The following is a 16,638-nucleotide window of genomic DNA, read 5'->3' on the forward strand; positions in this document are numbered from 1 at the left end:
AGTGATAAGGAGCGATAAGTGAAAACAGTGTTAAAAATGTAGCAGAATTTCTTACTGAACTAAGTTACAGTAAACCACAGTGAAGTGTAGCAGCATTTCTTACTGAAGTAAGTTACAGTAAAGTACAGTGTAGCAGCATTTTACTGAGATACGTTACAGTAAACCACAGTGAAATGTAGCAGCATTTCCTACAGAACAAGGTTACAGTAAGGCACAGTAAGTGTAGCAGCAGTAAGTTACAGTACCACAAAATAAAGTGATGTAGTGGTGATATAAAGTGACAGTGTAAAGTGCAGCAGCCTTTCTTACTGGAGTAAGTGACAGTACAACTGAATAAAGTGGTGCAGTGATGATATAAAGTGACATAAAGTATATATAGTATAGTATATATATAGTATATATATTGATAATTGATTCCTCTCTTTATTAATTAAAATGTAATCTCTTTATTGCCCATTAAATATAAAATAATGAATTTAGTTAATAATTAATGAAAGGCAGAATAACTATTTCTGTGACTCTTTGGTCCTCCAAGGTCCCAGTCAAAAGCCATATTTAAATGAATGATTCAATCAATCAAGGTAAATGTGGGGCAGGCAGGACGCATAATCCTATCAAACCAACAAAGGCATAAAATGAAAAGCATATTGTTACTGTTATCACCAGCTATCTACAGATTCAGTTGTTTCCTAAAGCAAAAAGTTGTTAAAACATGGGCTTTATGCTAAGTTTATTGTGACCCTAGTTAAAATAAAGATTTTTTTAAATCATTAATTCATCAAATCTAGAAATGATATTGATTTGAGCTGTGACGTCTGTTCTGGAAATGTATATATCCACCTGTAAAGTGTCGAGATATCTCTAGATTTCTTTTGGATACTGTGATCTTTAATGGTTTTCTTTGTTTTGTTGTACATTCATCAATGTACATTTGATAAATCAAAGTTCATTTGATTTATTTTATTTTCCTGTCATTGCTTCCCTGTATATGTGGGCTTCTTATGTACCTGTTTGTTTTGAAGTACCACTGTTTATTTGCGTCAGGGGGCGGCAGTAGCTCAGTCCTTAGGTGACTTGGCTGGGAACCGTAGGGTCGCTGGTTCAAGTCACTGTGTGGAGCGTGGACTGGTGGCTGGAGAGGTGCCAGTTCATCTCCTGGGCACTGCCGAGGTGCTGTTGAGCAAGGCACCGAACCCCCAAACTGCTCGGGGCGCCGGTCACTGGCAGCCCCCTCGCTCTAACATCTCTCCTTAATTGCATGCATAGGTCCTGTCTGTGCATGCGTGTATTTCGGGCCTGTGTGTAACATGATTAATAATAAGAGTGATAAAGTAATTCTTCTTCTTCTTCATGTTCCGTACAAGGTGCGCTGTAGCTGTTGGCAGCTCTTCTTCACGGAGAGGCTCTCTGGCAGCGTCCTCCCTCATCACGCAGCAGGAAGTGACGTCAGACAGCGGACACCTTCAGCAGGTCACTGACAGAACCGAGACAGCAGCGGAGATATTACGGACCTCCTCTAAATCCGTCTTCATCCGTGGACTATTAACTATTATCCGTATCAAAAACACCGGGAGCATAAAGTACAGACCTAAAGCTTTCTAACGACCTGCGTATTTACTCAATATGACGTTACTAAGGTTTTAAAACAAGAGGCGACAGATCCCGAGAGCTGACTCCCATCACCCACAGACGTTAGATCATCGCCGCGGGAGGTTTTGATGTGTCTGTGGTTCTGTTAAACACTTTGAACAGACCTGGACTTTTAAAACCGAACATTTCTGGATCTTTTTTTGGAGCTAGCGGGAGAGCTTGCTAGCTGAACACAGAGCCGAGAATGGAGCTGAGAGTGGGGAACAGATACAGACTGGGCAGGAAGATTGGCAGCGGATCGTTTGGGGACATCTACTTGGGTGAGTTATATTTTCTCTATCCTATATTAATTGCAGGCGAATACACCTGGTGTGTTGTCTTTGTTTCCAGCTAACTAATGACAACCTGGTACCTGCAGCTCCGACTGTTTGTCAGTCGATCAGCTGTTCAGTGTTTGGTCTTAGCAACGTTAGCTGCTAAGCTAATCTACCACTAGCAGCAACAACTCGTCTGTTACCTTTAGTGATAATTCAAGTAGACCATGTTCATTGTACTCCACTTGGGAACACTTGATATGTCATTATAATTTCTAATTAATTTCCAAATAACCGTGTTGACGGCTGTCTGTTGAAAGATTAGCTAACCCATCATTAGCCAACGTTAGCTCATATTTGACTACACTACACAGCAGCAGTGCTGGAACAGAAGAGCTGAACAGGCCATAATGTTTACTGTAAAGTCCCTGAAATGAGACAGGATGTAACCCTTTTGTATTTTATTTTTTATTATTATTTACATTGTATGCAAGCATATGAACACAACACAGTGTAAAAATCAATACTCAAAACCCAACCCAGTCATACACGTATACATGTATACACACATACTTGAATTCTGCAGACAAGTACACAATAAAAAGTATAACAATTGTACAGTGGGTCTGCTTTAATACCCAGTTTATTTTAACCACAAGTCAAGGAAACTAAAACTCCTAAATGCCTTGTAAGTAAAAACTAAAGAAAGGCAAAAACAAAATCATGAGGATAACAAGGATAACCACTTATATAAGAACAAGTAGAATCAAATTGCCACCAGCTGTTGCAAAAAAGCAACACATGATGTAACCTAAATGATCCTGAAGACCTCTGACATAGTAGGCCGGTTCACTGTCCTCCCCTGATCCTCATAATAAGAGGGATTAATCAGAAGGCTAGCTCCATCTATCAGGAGTCTGTCCCTGAGAGGTTTCAGAGGCTCACACAGTTTAATTTCACAGTGATTCGACTTCTTTCTGTAACCAACATATCAAACGTGTGGGTGTATTTGTATTTCATCTGGAAAGACTCTTAGATCAAATAAGGCTCCATCAGCTCAATGCCTGAGGCTGGGGATGTGTTCATACATTACTGGGTTTCATCAACAAAGTACAAAGATGGGCTGGGCCTATTGATAAGGTAGGTTTTTTAGTAATTGATTGAATGAGTTGATTCTGAGTAAGGGTGAAAACATTAGCTGTGCTGGTTAAAGTTTATTCTCAACAACAAGCCGATGGCCTTTAGATAGTTAGCAATGATCTTCTCATAATGGTTGGCCGTGGAAAATACGGCAATTTGATAATTCAGTATGATAAATTATCGTATTTCAATGGAATCAATGATGTGGGAAAAAAATATTATGAAGTAATATCTTGACAATAACACAATAACAAGTGCATTAAATCAAAATTCTCAGAAAATGTTCTGTGAAATACCCAAGGGAATATCGTTTGAAAATTTCAGTTTTGGTTTTTATGGTCAAACATGAACGCACAGTTCAATGGGATTTACATTAACTGGATTGCCTAACTCAGGATTTCACATAGACGCAGATATCGTCATATATTGAGTTAAAGGTCGTCTTCTATAGAAGTGTATCTTGTCAAAACTGTACAAAAAGGTCTATCATATAATCTTTCCGATATAATTTCTAAACTGAGCTCTGTCCATTTGACAAACGCAATCACATTACAATATGCAATGTGTATTAAACATTGTAATGCATCCTCTGGGGGCCATATTGGAGGTCCACGGATCCTGGAAACGGTGTTTGAGAACAGCTGATCACATTTCGGAGGTGACCAACAATAGAGAGCAGACGTTATTAATTCATGAAGCCTTTTTACTGGCTCATCACTGGCATCTCATCAGCCCAAGTCTTACTGTTGGCACTCACTCACAATGATTGAGTTATGACACAATGTTGTGTTATTGATATTCAGTGCGGCTGGATTAAGAAATTAATCAGTGTGAATTATGTGCATTGCTGCGAATGAAAAGGGGATACAAGTTCGATTTCATTCATGATAAAAGTGATTTAAAAATATCAACTCTCATTGAAAATGATCAGATCTAGTAAGCAAATAAATACGAGTACAGACTCAGCTCCGTCAGGAAGGACATCAAACCAGGGCTTCTACTTCTGTTTTCTGTAGATTATTTCTTCTATCAATTGTTAGTTCATAAAATGTTAGAAAATAGTGGAAAATGCAGGTCCGAGGCCAAACAACCAACTAGATTTTTTGTGTTTTTAATGATCCAAAACCCAAAGATGTTTTTGTTTACAATGATATAAATCAGAAAGGCAGAACAGCCTTACAAAGTAATAATTTTGTATGGTCAGCTGAGGTGGTCTATATTGCAGATAAAAAAGATATTTCATTGTCAATGAGGAGAGGATTCTGTTCATCTACAATTTTTGAAAATAAAAAACAAATATCCGAATCCCAAAATTGAAAACCGATTACCATTAAACGAATATCTTAATAGTTGAATGTTTGGGTCCAGCCTCATACTATTTTGATGAGGACTAATGATTCTTTGCTTGTGTTAAGTGAATGATACAGAAGATAAGGAACTTTAAAACAAATGACATACTAAATTACAATATTGATCTAAAAAAAAAAAGGCAATTAGATCATCTCCCTGTATCGTTGAGCAAAATGCAAAATGCAAAAAAAAAAAAAACCGAAAACAGCACTGCTTCACTTTCTGACCTGTTTGACTGAGACTTGTATAACAGACTCTTAACTTGTGATCTGTAGGTAAACTGAAAGCCGTGTATGCTCAGAGGGCTGGGTCATCCTTTTACATAAGCGGAGCTAACAACATAACAGTAGTTGAAACACGCTCAGACCTGCTGCTGACTCACAGCTGACTCTTCTACCTCTGAAGCTCCACAAAGTTACGGCTTTTATAGCGGTTAATGATGACGTCCGCTCCGACAACTACTTCTCACAAGCTTTAGAGTTGAGAACTTTTGCTTGCAGTTGCAAAGCGCGGAACACTGTTAACTGTGGAAAATTGGCTACATATTTCTGAGCTGGTGACATCTCAGGAATGTTGAACACGTCCTGCAGTTAACAGCTGGTATGATGTTTGACCCCACAGCTCCAAACTCTGACATTTTCTGTGACAAGTTGTCTCTGCTTGCTCTCACCTACTGTAGCTCTCACTGCTACAGTATTTGTTAGAGGGGACTGTTAGCATGCTGGGGCTGGTCTACCGTGCCTTGCATCACATCATCCTTCTTACGTTTCCTGTGTCTGCACTGTGAATGTTTAAGTGACACTTCAGAGTGAGTTTAATGAGGGCCAGGCTTTTGTGTTCGAGTCTCAACAATACTAGAATGCCTGAGTGGCATCAGTTGGTATTTAATTATTAACAATATTAAAAAAGTTTGTATTCTTTAAAGTGTAAATTAGGTCTCATATCTCTGTTGCTTCTGTTTGTGAACTAGTGTAGAGGGATGTGTCTCGACATGTTTCACCTGCCGCTCCACCCAGGAAAACATTGAATTGCATTCCCCTGAATATCTGGCCAGACAAATCCTATTCCCTTGAAAGAATAAATAAAAAAAACTGAAGTGTGCTGGGCAGACTGAAGAGCATTTGCAGACATTATTACTGTTGATGTTTGTTTGGCCAAGCATAAAACCTAATCAACAAGTCATTTTGACTTAAGTGTCTCTCTGTTGTGCTGAAACTAGGGGTCTACGGTATGAATGGAATAGACGGCAGGACGGTATGAACTTGCGCTACGTTATGGATTTTGAATCTACTGTGTAACCGGCAGAGCAGCACTGACGTAATGACACCAATGAGTGCAGGCAAAACCAAAACCGATCCGACCTGCGAGGGAATATTTACTAGCCCTTTGAGTCGAAGCCTATGTGAAAATGTAATTTGTAATGTCAACTGCCGTCCTCTCTCACATCTCGGCGCAGCTGTCTCATAATGTCAAATACTGGTGCGCTCTGAGACTTGCTCCGCACGCTTTCTGTAGGCGCACGGCCACAATGCTCCGCGCGATCACACTACAATCTTCTTTGTGTGCTTCTCATAGACTGTATCGTATCACTCCTCTCCACAACAGCCCACTTTGTTTCGGTTGTTGTTCTGTCTTGTTAAATACAAGGTTAAATTACCACAACAACAAAAAACAAAGGTTGACACAGAAAACCGGAAATTCAACGGCGAATGGACAGAAGAATTTTATTTTTAACTGTCACTGAGAAGAATGTGTGTTTACTCTGCAACAAGTGTATATTGGTGCGAAGCAAAAAGTACAGTAATTGTACAGTAATTCATTAACATTTATATGGAAATTTCAAGATAAATCAATATACCATGATATAATACCATTAAGGTCTATGCTTCAAATTATATGTTGATACAAATTTTAGACCATACTGTACAACCCTAGCTGAAACTAAAACAGAACAGCTCCTGTTTACCTACTGTCACACAGACTACATCTACACTGTTTTTGTTTAAAATGCAGATCTTTTGCTATGTTTACGCGTCCACACTACTACGCGTTTCCACGCCCCTAAAATGGAGACATTTTAAATGCTGCTGAGCCCGTTTTTAATTTAGAAACTCTTGGGTTACGCCTCGTCGTTGGACCAAGCAATTAAGTCTCTGGTCAGACATTTCACCATTGCTGTTCTTCTGCCGTTTGGAAACAGCATTTTAAAATGAAAACGTAGTAGTGCGACTGGTGTTTAGTGGCGTTTTCACACCTGCCTGGTTAAGTTCGGTTGAACTGAACCCTGGAGCGTTTACCCTCTTTGTGTGGTTTGTGTGGGCTGGTGCGGACCAAAACACCCACAAAGGAGCCCTTTCAGAAAAGTCCTATTGGTCCCCATAATGCTTCCCATAGATAAACAATTCCCATTTTAACATCATCATGACACTTATTTAGCAGCTTTAATGTATATGAGTAATCCACTCATCACCAGTAGGGACATAGGTTGTTTTCCATTTATTGGAAATAATTAGGGATGGGCAATGATTTTTGAGTTTTCAAATGGCTAAAACAACTAGTTTAGGCGACTATCGTCTTGTCTTCCCTTGTTTATAAAATGTGTGTGGCACGTCCAGTTTTGCACACAAGGGCACAAGCATTTGCTACAGTGCTGTGAAATGTGCTCTGTGTAACTGTACAAACAGGAGAAACATGCAAAAATTACTACAACCATAGAACTAAAAAAATAAAGGAAACCAGGTTCATTGCGGTTGCATTGTAACCACATGATTTATGTATTGGAGCTTGAATCTGTTGTTTATAGCGAGTTGGAGTGAGTCCCACCCCAGCCGTTCAGTGTTGGTGTTCCCAGCAAATGTCGATCCGATAGTATTTTTGCTCGAAATGCCCAACCCTGGTAATAAGTTTATGGCTCCTTTCTGTGGAGAAACAAAATGTTGTCCTGAAATGAGGTGAATTGATGGTGTAAAGTAAACGGTCTGATATGGATTTGGGTATCCAGCCAGGGGAGGATCAATGTCATTTGATGTGGTTGCACAGTTGATCTGCAACAGAACTTTCTGTTTTCCAGCACACTCTGCACAGCCACATACGCATAGGCTTGTCTTCAGCGTTTCTTGAAATGTTCTGGTGTATAAATTATATAATATTAGCTTTAAAGTGAGTCATGGCCCTTACTGAGTGCCCCGCCCTGCTTCTCAGCATGACCAGATGACATCATACAAAGAAATCAATGATGCACCATTGGTGTTGCCGTGCGTGCTTGCGTGAGTGTGTGTGTGAGATATTACGTAACCTGGTGTCCAGTTACTGTGTTATGTGGAGGGAACTGGACCCCAGAAACATATTTAGGAAGAAAGCAGCAGAAGATTGTCAGCAGAGACTGGTCTCATAGAGAAATCCTTGTCTGATGAAAATGTAATTATAGCTGAAGAATTTGGGCTACCCATGCAGGTAGGTACATGATAGGAGAGGGTACACTCAGTACTTACTGTTGGTTTCTCTTCCATGCTGGCAGGCCTTCTTCACTTTAATCACCAACCACTCACCTGATTTTTGTCTCTTCTGTGACCAGCAGCTAATGTGCTCACTATTAAACCCAAGGACAAGGCAAACTATTTATTGTCTTCACGTTTAATTAGCGTGGACTTGATAAACATAAAGACATGACCTGACAGTAATACTTATCCACACTCTTTGCTGCAGATTAGATACTGTTACGTTAGATAATTGTGAGTGTCTGTGTACTCTCACGTTTCCATGCAGCTCACCACTCCGTCTGTCTGTCTCTCTCTCTCTCCAGGTACTGATATCTCAGTTGGAGAGGAGGTCGCCATCAAGTTGGAATGTGTGAAGACCAAACACCCACAGCTCCACATAGAGAGCAAAATCTACAAGATGATGCAGGGTGGAGGTACTGTATACAACACACACACACACACACACACACACACACACACACACACACACACACACACACACACACACACACACACACCCTGCCCCTCTGTGAAGCATTTAAAACCTGTATAAGAGATGGTTTATCAAACGGTGTATACGACGTTTTAAACCAGAGAGCTCCTGCAGGATGTCCAAAGATCCACATTGAGAGAGAGGATACAAAGCTACATTTTATACATTTATAAAAATTATAGTGCTGTACATCAAGAATGTTTCTGGGTGTATTTTTTTATTAACAACGTGTACATAGTGCTGGTACACAAAGTGTGGGTATGATGGCAGAATGTTGAGGTAAAAGTATTCCCTTATTCTGCAAATGTTCAGACACGTTGAAGGAAACTGAGGTAAACTGGGTTAATAATGGCGGCTTTATATAGGGTTGGGTACCGTTCACATTTGAACAAATACTGGTACCTTTTTTTTCAGTACTTGATTCAGACACGAAAATGTAAGTTCAGTTCTAGAAACAAGTCCAAACCTATTTATCGTATGTAGAACATTTAGTTATTTGTTTAGAATATTTTACACACTACATAATCCTCATTAATGTTCTCTGTCTAAAAACACAAACAGCAGACTTGACTTCAACTAAAGAGACAGTTTGTCTCTGTGAGCACAACTCTGCACACATTTGTATTTTTGTTCCAGCATGGTAGGATGTTCTGGGGCATGGTGGCTAACCCAGACTGTGGGATGTATTTGCGTTTGTATGTATATAAATAGCATGTGTGTGCACTAGGTGCTGAGCAGCAGCATTTCGTTGCTGTCTGCCTGTAGAAGGAAATGCCAGATGGCCTCTTTGCCTTGGCAACGTCAGCCAATTACAGGCTACTACTAAACCAGCTGGCTTCTGCCTTCACACCGCTACTGCTGTGTTCGTATGTGTGTATAGTCTTAGTTTTGTGGAAGAGAAATGTATTTAAAAAATATTAGACATGTATAAAGCATGTTTGCAGATTCTAAGAGTGATCTGGTAACTAATAGTTTATACTAATGCATATATTTTAAATAGTCGTTGAAGTATTATGCCTTTCGTAAAGAAGAAAAAAAATGAACTGCAGACTCCCTGGCAGAGTGCCATGGACACCTGCTCTATAGTGGTATTACATTACACTTTTAAAATCGATTGATTGTAAGACGTATATCGCATTTAGCCTTAAACCACCATAGAGTTGATCCACTAAATTATAACAGCTGATTGATGGTGAAAAATTAGGAAGCTTTTTGTCTTCTAAGAGCAACCAGGATAACTTTAGTGCTCCTTGGCACAGCCTTGTAGTTTATTTGAGGCTGTTGGGTACATGATGAACCCTTCAAACATCAGGAGATGAGCGTTAGTGGCTCTACAGTCTTCAGTTCCATTAACACAAACATACCAGCCACAGCTCATTTTGTAATTAAGACATTCAAGGTAGGCCTACTTGTGTACATCAGCTTAATGTCTTTTGGTAACGTTTGAAACCCTTTGCATTACAGTACCAAATAAATCAGTATTAAATAAATATTGTTTCTACTCCCTCATCTCCCCCAGTTGGTATTCCCACGATAAAGTGGTGCGGGGCCGAGGGTGACTACAACGTGATGGTGATGGAGCTGCTGGGGCCGAGTCTGGAGGATCTGTTCAACTTCTGCTCTCGGAAGTTCAGCCTCAAGACCGTCCTGCTGCTGGCTGACCAGATGGTGAGAAAACAGAAGAACTGGGAGCTGTAGGGAATCTGTAGTCTAGCTTTATTCAGTCTTTGTTGCCGTGACAGTGGTGACTGTAGATGTGAGTCTGTTCTTTTAGCTCTATTGTGAAACGTGACTATCACTGCTGTTTGTGTAGCGCTCTCCTATTGGATGTTTCTCTCTGGCTCTTGTATCTGACTGCACTTTACCACTGCTCCCTCTAGATCAGCCGCATTGAATACATCCACTCCAAGAACTTCATCCACCGAGATGTAAAGCCAGACAACTTCCTTATGGGGCTGGGCAAGAAGGGTAACCTGGTGTACATCATCGACTTTGGCCTGGCCAAGAAGTACCGGGACGCTCGCACACACCAGCACATCCCCTACCGTGAGAACAAGAACCTGACCGGCACCGCTCGCTACGCCTCCATAAACACACATCTGGGCATCGGTAAGATCAGCATCCACTGAATACTGACTTCTGACCCCTCTGTGCTGCTGGTCTGACTCTGTCCTCTCTGTCTACAGAACAGTCCAGACGGGACGACCTGGAGTCGCTGGGCTATGTCCTCATGTACTTCAACCTGGGTTCTCTGCCCTGGCAAGGCCTCAAAGCTGCCACCAAAAGGCAAAAGTACGAACGCATCAGCGAGAAGAAAATGTCCACGCCCATTGAGGTTCTCTGCAAAGGCTACCCATGTACGTACAGCTGCTCCCTCCCAACTTTATTAGTTCACGTTTGATGTTAAGAATCATGTTTTAAAACTCTCACTGCTTACATGTTCCGGTCCTTTTCCTCCCCACAGCCGAGTTTGCCACCTACCTTAACTTCTGCCGCTCTCTGCGCTTCGACGACAAGCCGGACTACTCGTATCTCCGCCAGCTCTTCAGGAATCTCTTCCACAGACAGGGCTTCTCCTACGACTACGTCTTTGACTGGAACATGCTCAAATTTGTAAGTTGTATTATCACGTCGACGGGATTCCTTTAATTCTGTGGCATCTCCAGTTCAGAGAATGTATTATAGAAGTATTATTATCATTATTATTGAGTCAAGGATTATTTATATAAAGCCTTGAAGGCACTGACTTTGTAGGGAATAACTTATTTTTATTTAAAGATATGTGAATATTTTTATGGTGTCATCCTAAATGTAAATCACTCGTACTGTAGCCAGAAGCTCTTCATGTGGACCACTCCTGAAATTCCTTCATACCTCAGTACCAAGTTTGACATTGTTGGTGAATGCACTGAATTGACTAAAGAACAAATCTGTTCTTATTGGTGTTTTATTCAGATTACACATGAAATCTGTCAGAGCTACAAATCTGAAGCTAAGCTGTTAAAGCAGCCTTTTTGATGAACTTGCAAGTTTTCCTGATGTCTTTCAAACAGGACTATTTATCAGTGTGAAGCCATTTTCTCAGATGCAGACATTGTTCGTAGTTTCCCCTTCGCATATGTAGAAAACAACAGGAGCTTGTCTGTATCAGACACGTTCTCAGGTAGTGGAAATACTCAGTTTGGTTTAAGCGAAGGGGTGGAGCCTGGGTAAAGCGTGCACAGGGGAGGACATGGCGTAGATTACACCACGGTCACATATCCTGTTCATAATTTGGTCATAAACAGTCTCTTGCCGTTCTTTGTATTCGGCATCTGCCCAGGTTTGCATGTACAAAAGGGACTTCAGTGAGGTTGTACTTACAGGAAAACCAAAATATTTAAAAACAGGATATTCAGGTTAACAGGTAACTGCTACTAGATATTGAGAGACAAACCATGTGTTTGTTTGTGTCAGGGTGCCAACAGAGCCGTGGAGGATGCAGAGAGGGAGCGTCGGGAACGGGAGGAGAGGCTGAGGCACAGCAGGAACCCCGGCGCCAGGGGCATGGCCTCTGCCTCAGGAAGAGCCAGGGCAGCTCAGGACGTTGCAGCGCCATCACCACTTAACCCTGCCTCACACACAGGTCAGGACACACATACACACACAAACTAACTGACAGGTGCTTGTTTTGAATAATTTCATGTAAAGTAATCATTTGACTTGCTTTTGTCTTTCAGGTTTGGAAAAGGAGAGGAAGGTGAGCATGCGACTTCATCGCGGAGCACCTGTCAACATCTCCTCGTCAGACCTGACAGGACGCCAGGACACATCCCGCATGTCCTCACAGGTAAACACACACACACTGCCTAGTTATGTAATGTACAAAGTCCACAACGGGTTTCTGGTACCAAGCTTTGTCTTCACAATAGTGCAGGAAAATGTTCATTCGGGGGGCAAAGTAAAAAGGACAAAAGGAGGACTTTGCGTTGCTCCACAGTGAATGTGATGCAATATCATCTGTGCTCAGCTGTTTAACAGAGATTGAGGAAAAAGAGGAACTTTTTATCACAAGGGAACCCACAGTATGTATCAGCATAGACACTTCCCTTTTCACTCGTACCAAAAGTTAGTTTGTTCCCCTTTTTCTTGCATTTTGACATCAACATGACATTCTAACATGAAGCAACAAAACAGCAGAACTAAATTTGACAGACTATCGAAAACAACCTAGTTAAAGATTCTCCTGTCCTGCTGCCAGTTTCCTTTGTTCTTTCCCTTCTTCAGACCTAGAGCTCCCCCAGGAGGTCAAAGGTTGTAACAGCCAGTTTATCAACAGTGCAGCACCTCCAAGTCATGCATAGGAGGCAGTGTTTCAGTGGAATTAATAAATGATCAGCTAATTATGGCTGTGCCGACAGTCTCACAAAGCGCAGTGAAACTACACTTCTAAATATACCGTCAGCTATTGTCAAAGAAAGATACAAACAAAACTCATTTATGTTTTATAACGAGAAATACCTTTAATAAGATTCCCGTATTAGAAAGCAGCACTGGACTCACATGCACCCACCGCTGTCCTGTATCAGGCGCTCACCACCCAGAATGAAAGGGTTTGTTACATTCACAGTGCAACTAAAAAATAATAAATAGTCCAAGAATACTTGGAAAATGCATTTTGCAGTTCACTTTTATCAATGGCGTACATTAAGCAAAAATAAATAATATATATTTATACATTTAGAAAGTAGGTTTCTCCTCCCCCTCTATCTATTTCTCAAGAGTTGATGTTAGAATGGATAAAATATGAATACAAACGTGCCAGAGTGTTTTTCCCCTTATCTCAGAATGATAGATTTAAAAGAGAGACAGGAATCGCATGAAGAGACTCGCTGAATGCGCCCCTTCACATGTTTGTACTCCTACACCTATGAAGTAACGTCATGTACTGTAACCACGGCGTCTCCCAAGAGAAGATACACCACCACAGCACTCTGCAAAAACATAACTGCCTGTCTGCACTGTTTAGGTTTTATTTATTTGAAGTTTATTTGACGGGGACCATGTACAATAAACAGCATTTCAATAATTGAAATCTGATGCATTATACAGAGATGGCAAAGAGCTGATATTCGTCCCCAGTCCCAACCGCACAAACAATTTTTATTGCTATTTGCACAATTTCAGCACAGCCAGATACAGTTCTTAATGTTAGAACTTTACTGACACTTAATGCTGCTTTTACCTTTTTATTTATTTTATGCATTATCAATACAGAAGTTGCAATCCTAATCTTGCTTCTATACAATGACAATAAATATATTTTACTCTTATGTGTTGATGATGATGATGTCATTTTCATGCGTCTCCTGCAGGCCCTTTCCCGTGTCACACCAAGCGGCCTCCAGTCTGCAGCTCCACGGTGAAACCATCCATCCACCTGTTTACCATGGAGGCCTCGACACACTCCACCTGCAACACGCGCACACTGACACACACACACACACACTGACACACACACACACACTGACACACACACACATACACATACACACACACACACACACACGCACACACACACACACACACACACACACACACACACACACAGAGCTCTTAAATGACACAGAAGACTACCAACCAATGCACCCACACTGAGTCTGGCTGTGCTGTTGTTCACTTTACAGAGGAGGAGGTGCACAACCAAAAGTGTCTGTGTGTGCGTGTGTGAGTGAGAGAGCGAGAGAGGGGTGGGTGAAGTACAGTTTGGTAGCAGCCATGGCCTCCCTTCTTCTCACTCCCCCTTCCTGTTGATGAAGCCATGGATTCACTTTTGTTTTCTCTTCTTAAAAACTCTGGTTTTATTTCTTTTTGTTGTTAAACATTAAAACTTCTGACAGCAGCTCCACTGATCAGACTTTGCAAGGTTTGAAGATGGAGAGAGGAGTCTGTTGAAAATAGTGTGTGGGACATTTTGCTGACACGTGATCCATCACAGCGGCGTAAAAGCACAGTGTCCTGAAAGACTCCTTCAGATCCCCTAAGTCAACTCCTTTTTTCTTTTGTTTTCGGTTTAAATTGAAAGGCAGGATAACGCCGCTGTTTTTAGAAATGGGACAAAAGATCTTTTATGTTCTATTTTCAAAGCTGATCCCATAGTATGAGCTGTTTTTGTGTCCTCAGGTGCGTTGAAACCAGGATGTGTAGTAAATCCAAAAACACGCAGCATACACTTTCTTTCTGTCTTCAGGTTGTGACTGCAGCGTGCTGCTTGGGAAAGCTGTGAATGGAACGAGCTGTCCACATTGAATGGATGAGATGTTGTTTTTAACCCAGTGCATAGTGATGTGGTTTAGTGTGTGTGTTTCTGTGGTTCTGTCTTAGGGTTATACAAGCTCAAAGGGGAAGGGAGAACATATTGAGGCAGAATTTCTTTTTTTAGGATTTTGACTCTTTGCCTCCTGACCCACAGCCCAGTTCTGACACCTCTGGACATTTTCTACCTCGACCCTGTCATACCCTAACTCTCCGTCTTATTGATGGGCATGGACCAACATTTTATGGAGTTGCTTGTCTGGATTTGCCTCTCCAACGCTGACCTTATATACACTACAAAAGGAGCCTCACTCATTAAATAGTCTTTTCATTACGTCGTTTTCAAACTTCACAGTTTCAGTCAGCCACCAAACAAGGATTTAAACAAGAAAATGTAATACTGAATATGTGCCAATGGCGCAGATTTTGCTCCATGGTTGCACAGTGCACAACTAAACTATTAAACCAGTCTGTTTGGATCAGTTTATCAGCCACAAGTTGGTTTCTCCTGTTAACTTTGGACAATGTCCGAGACGAGTTTCCCTTTCACACGTAGCACACAACAGGACATTTTTGGTGTCAAGACTCCTCACTTTTTGGAAATGCATTCAGACAAGGGGTTGCACCTGGGTAGAGCGTGCAGTAGGCAGGGCGTGATCCGAATTACGTCACGTTCCCGTTCATAATTTGTTCATTAACAACCAAGTCTCTTGCCGTTCCTTATTTGTCTGACCACTTTGGCTTCAGCCCTTACCTGCAGACGTTCCTGAATCTTGTCTCCCTAGCTCAACACATTTGTTGCTGTTTCTGTGTAAATCACCCTTCTTCACTCTCAGATGTTTGTTAACTTCTGGTTTTATGCCAGCCGCATGAAAGAAACGTCATTAACACGCCTATGCACTCGCTGTGAATTCTCCGGACAATGAGCTGCTCCATTCACACACAAGCTAAATCAGACATTACACAGACTTCGTACTAGGGAGCTGGTGGGGCAACGTCTGTTCATCTGGTCCAACTAATTCAAACATTTGTGTTCTCACGTACAGCTCCTCTGGGTAATTTCGAGATAAATTCAGGGTTGCAGTGCATGTGTGAAAAGGGCGCAGTAGTAAAATGACCATGTGTTCCCGATACTCTCCTCAGACATTTAATGTGTAGAGAAATTAAAAACACAATAAGGTCAAAGATTCGATGGACCACAGAAATCACCAGGCTTAACAAGTGCAGGAAGTCCCCATGAGAAGGTCAGGCAAGCGATGTGAGAGGCCAGGTAGAAAATGGAGCGGTGTTCTTTTAACATGAGGCTGAATGGAGGTGAGGAGGATTTGTAGAGCTGTGGACTGAGTGTTGGATAACGAAAGGAGGTCCCAGCTGAGTCCTCTGTTTGGTGACCTGTGTCCTTCCATCTGAGCAGGTGAATAAATCCTGCAGATTTCGCTGCAGGAAATCCTCAATGTGTTAGACTGGTTGCAAAGTATTGTAGGCCTTTTTGTGTAGTTGGAGGGGGATGGGGTTGTAGTGGTAATTTGTACATGTTTGTTCTGTTGTTGTGTATAGGATGTGCTTTACTCTTACAACCACGTCGACGGGAGCCGCTGTACGGCTCCGGATGATGGCGGCGGTGTATGGTAGGACTGGGAATGCCTCACTCCATTAGTGTGTTTGTTTTTTTTAAAAATACCTCACCTGTGGGCTTGAAAAACAAACAAAAAAAGTGATGGATTAACTTGTTTGTCTCACTGATGATGGCTATGATAGATGCAAGTACACTTTAAGGGATAGTAGGTTGTTTTTTTTCAGTCTGTCTGCTTCTCAGTTATTTCCGATTTTGCTTTTTATGCAGTGGATACGACTGCTCATGTCTCACAATGCATCATGGGAAATCTTTCTTTCCACTCCCACCTTAAGACTTTTGCTCCTCATTTGTAATGCCACTGTATTTGTGTATTTTAAAAGTGTAAATAAATTAATAAGTACT

The 16,638-nt window shown here is 41.4% G+C and overlaps 1 protein-coding gene across 1 annotated transcript; it reads left to right on the plus strand.

Moving 5' to 3' along the window:
• The first annotated feature begins 1,462 nt into the window (after nucleotides 1-1,462).
• Nucleotides 1,463-16,638, plus strand: csnk1da (casein kinase 1, delta a). The gene is made up of 9 exons (XM_083931379.1): nucleotides 1,463-1,910; nucleotides 8,197-8,307; nucleotides 9,886-10,034; nucleotides 10,247-10,475; nucleotides 10,553-10,723; nucleotides 10,831-10,979; nucleotides 11,823-11,991; nucleotides 12,086-12,195; nucleotides 13,721-16,638. The coding sequence occupies exons 1-9, from the start codon at nucleotides 1,835-1,837 to the stop codon at nucleotides 13,769-13,771; spliced, it is 1,215 nt and encodes a 404-aa protein (XP_083787505.1). The 5' UTR covers nucleotides 1,463-1,834; the 3' UTR covers nucleotides 13,772-16,638.

Source organism: Echiichthys vipera (genome assembly GCF_963691815.1).
Source record: "Echiichthys vipera genome assembly, chromosome: 17".
Taxonomy (NCBI): Eukaryota; Metazoa; Chordata; class Actinopteri; order Perciformes; family Trachinidae; genus Echiichthys; species Echiichthys vipera.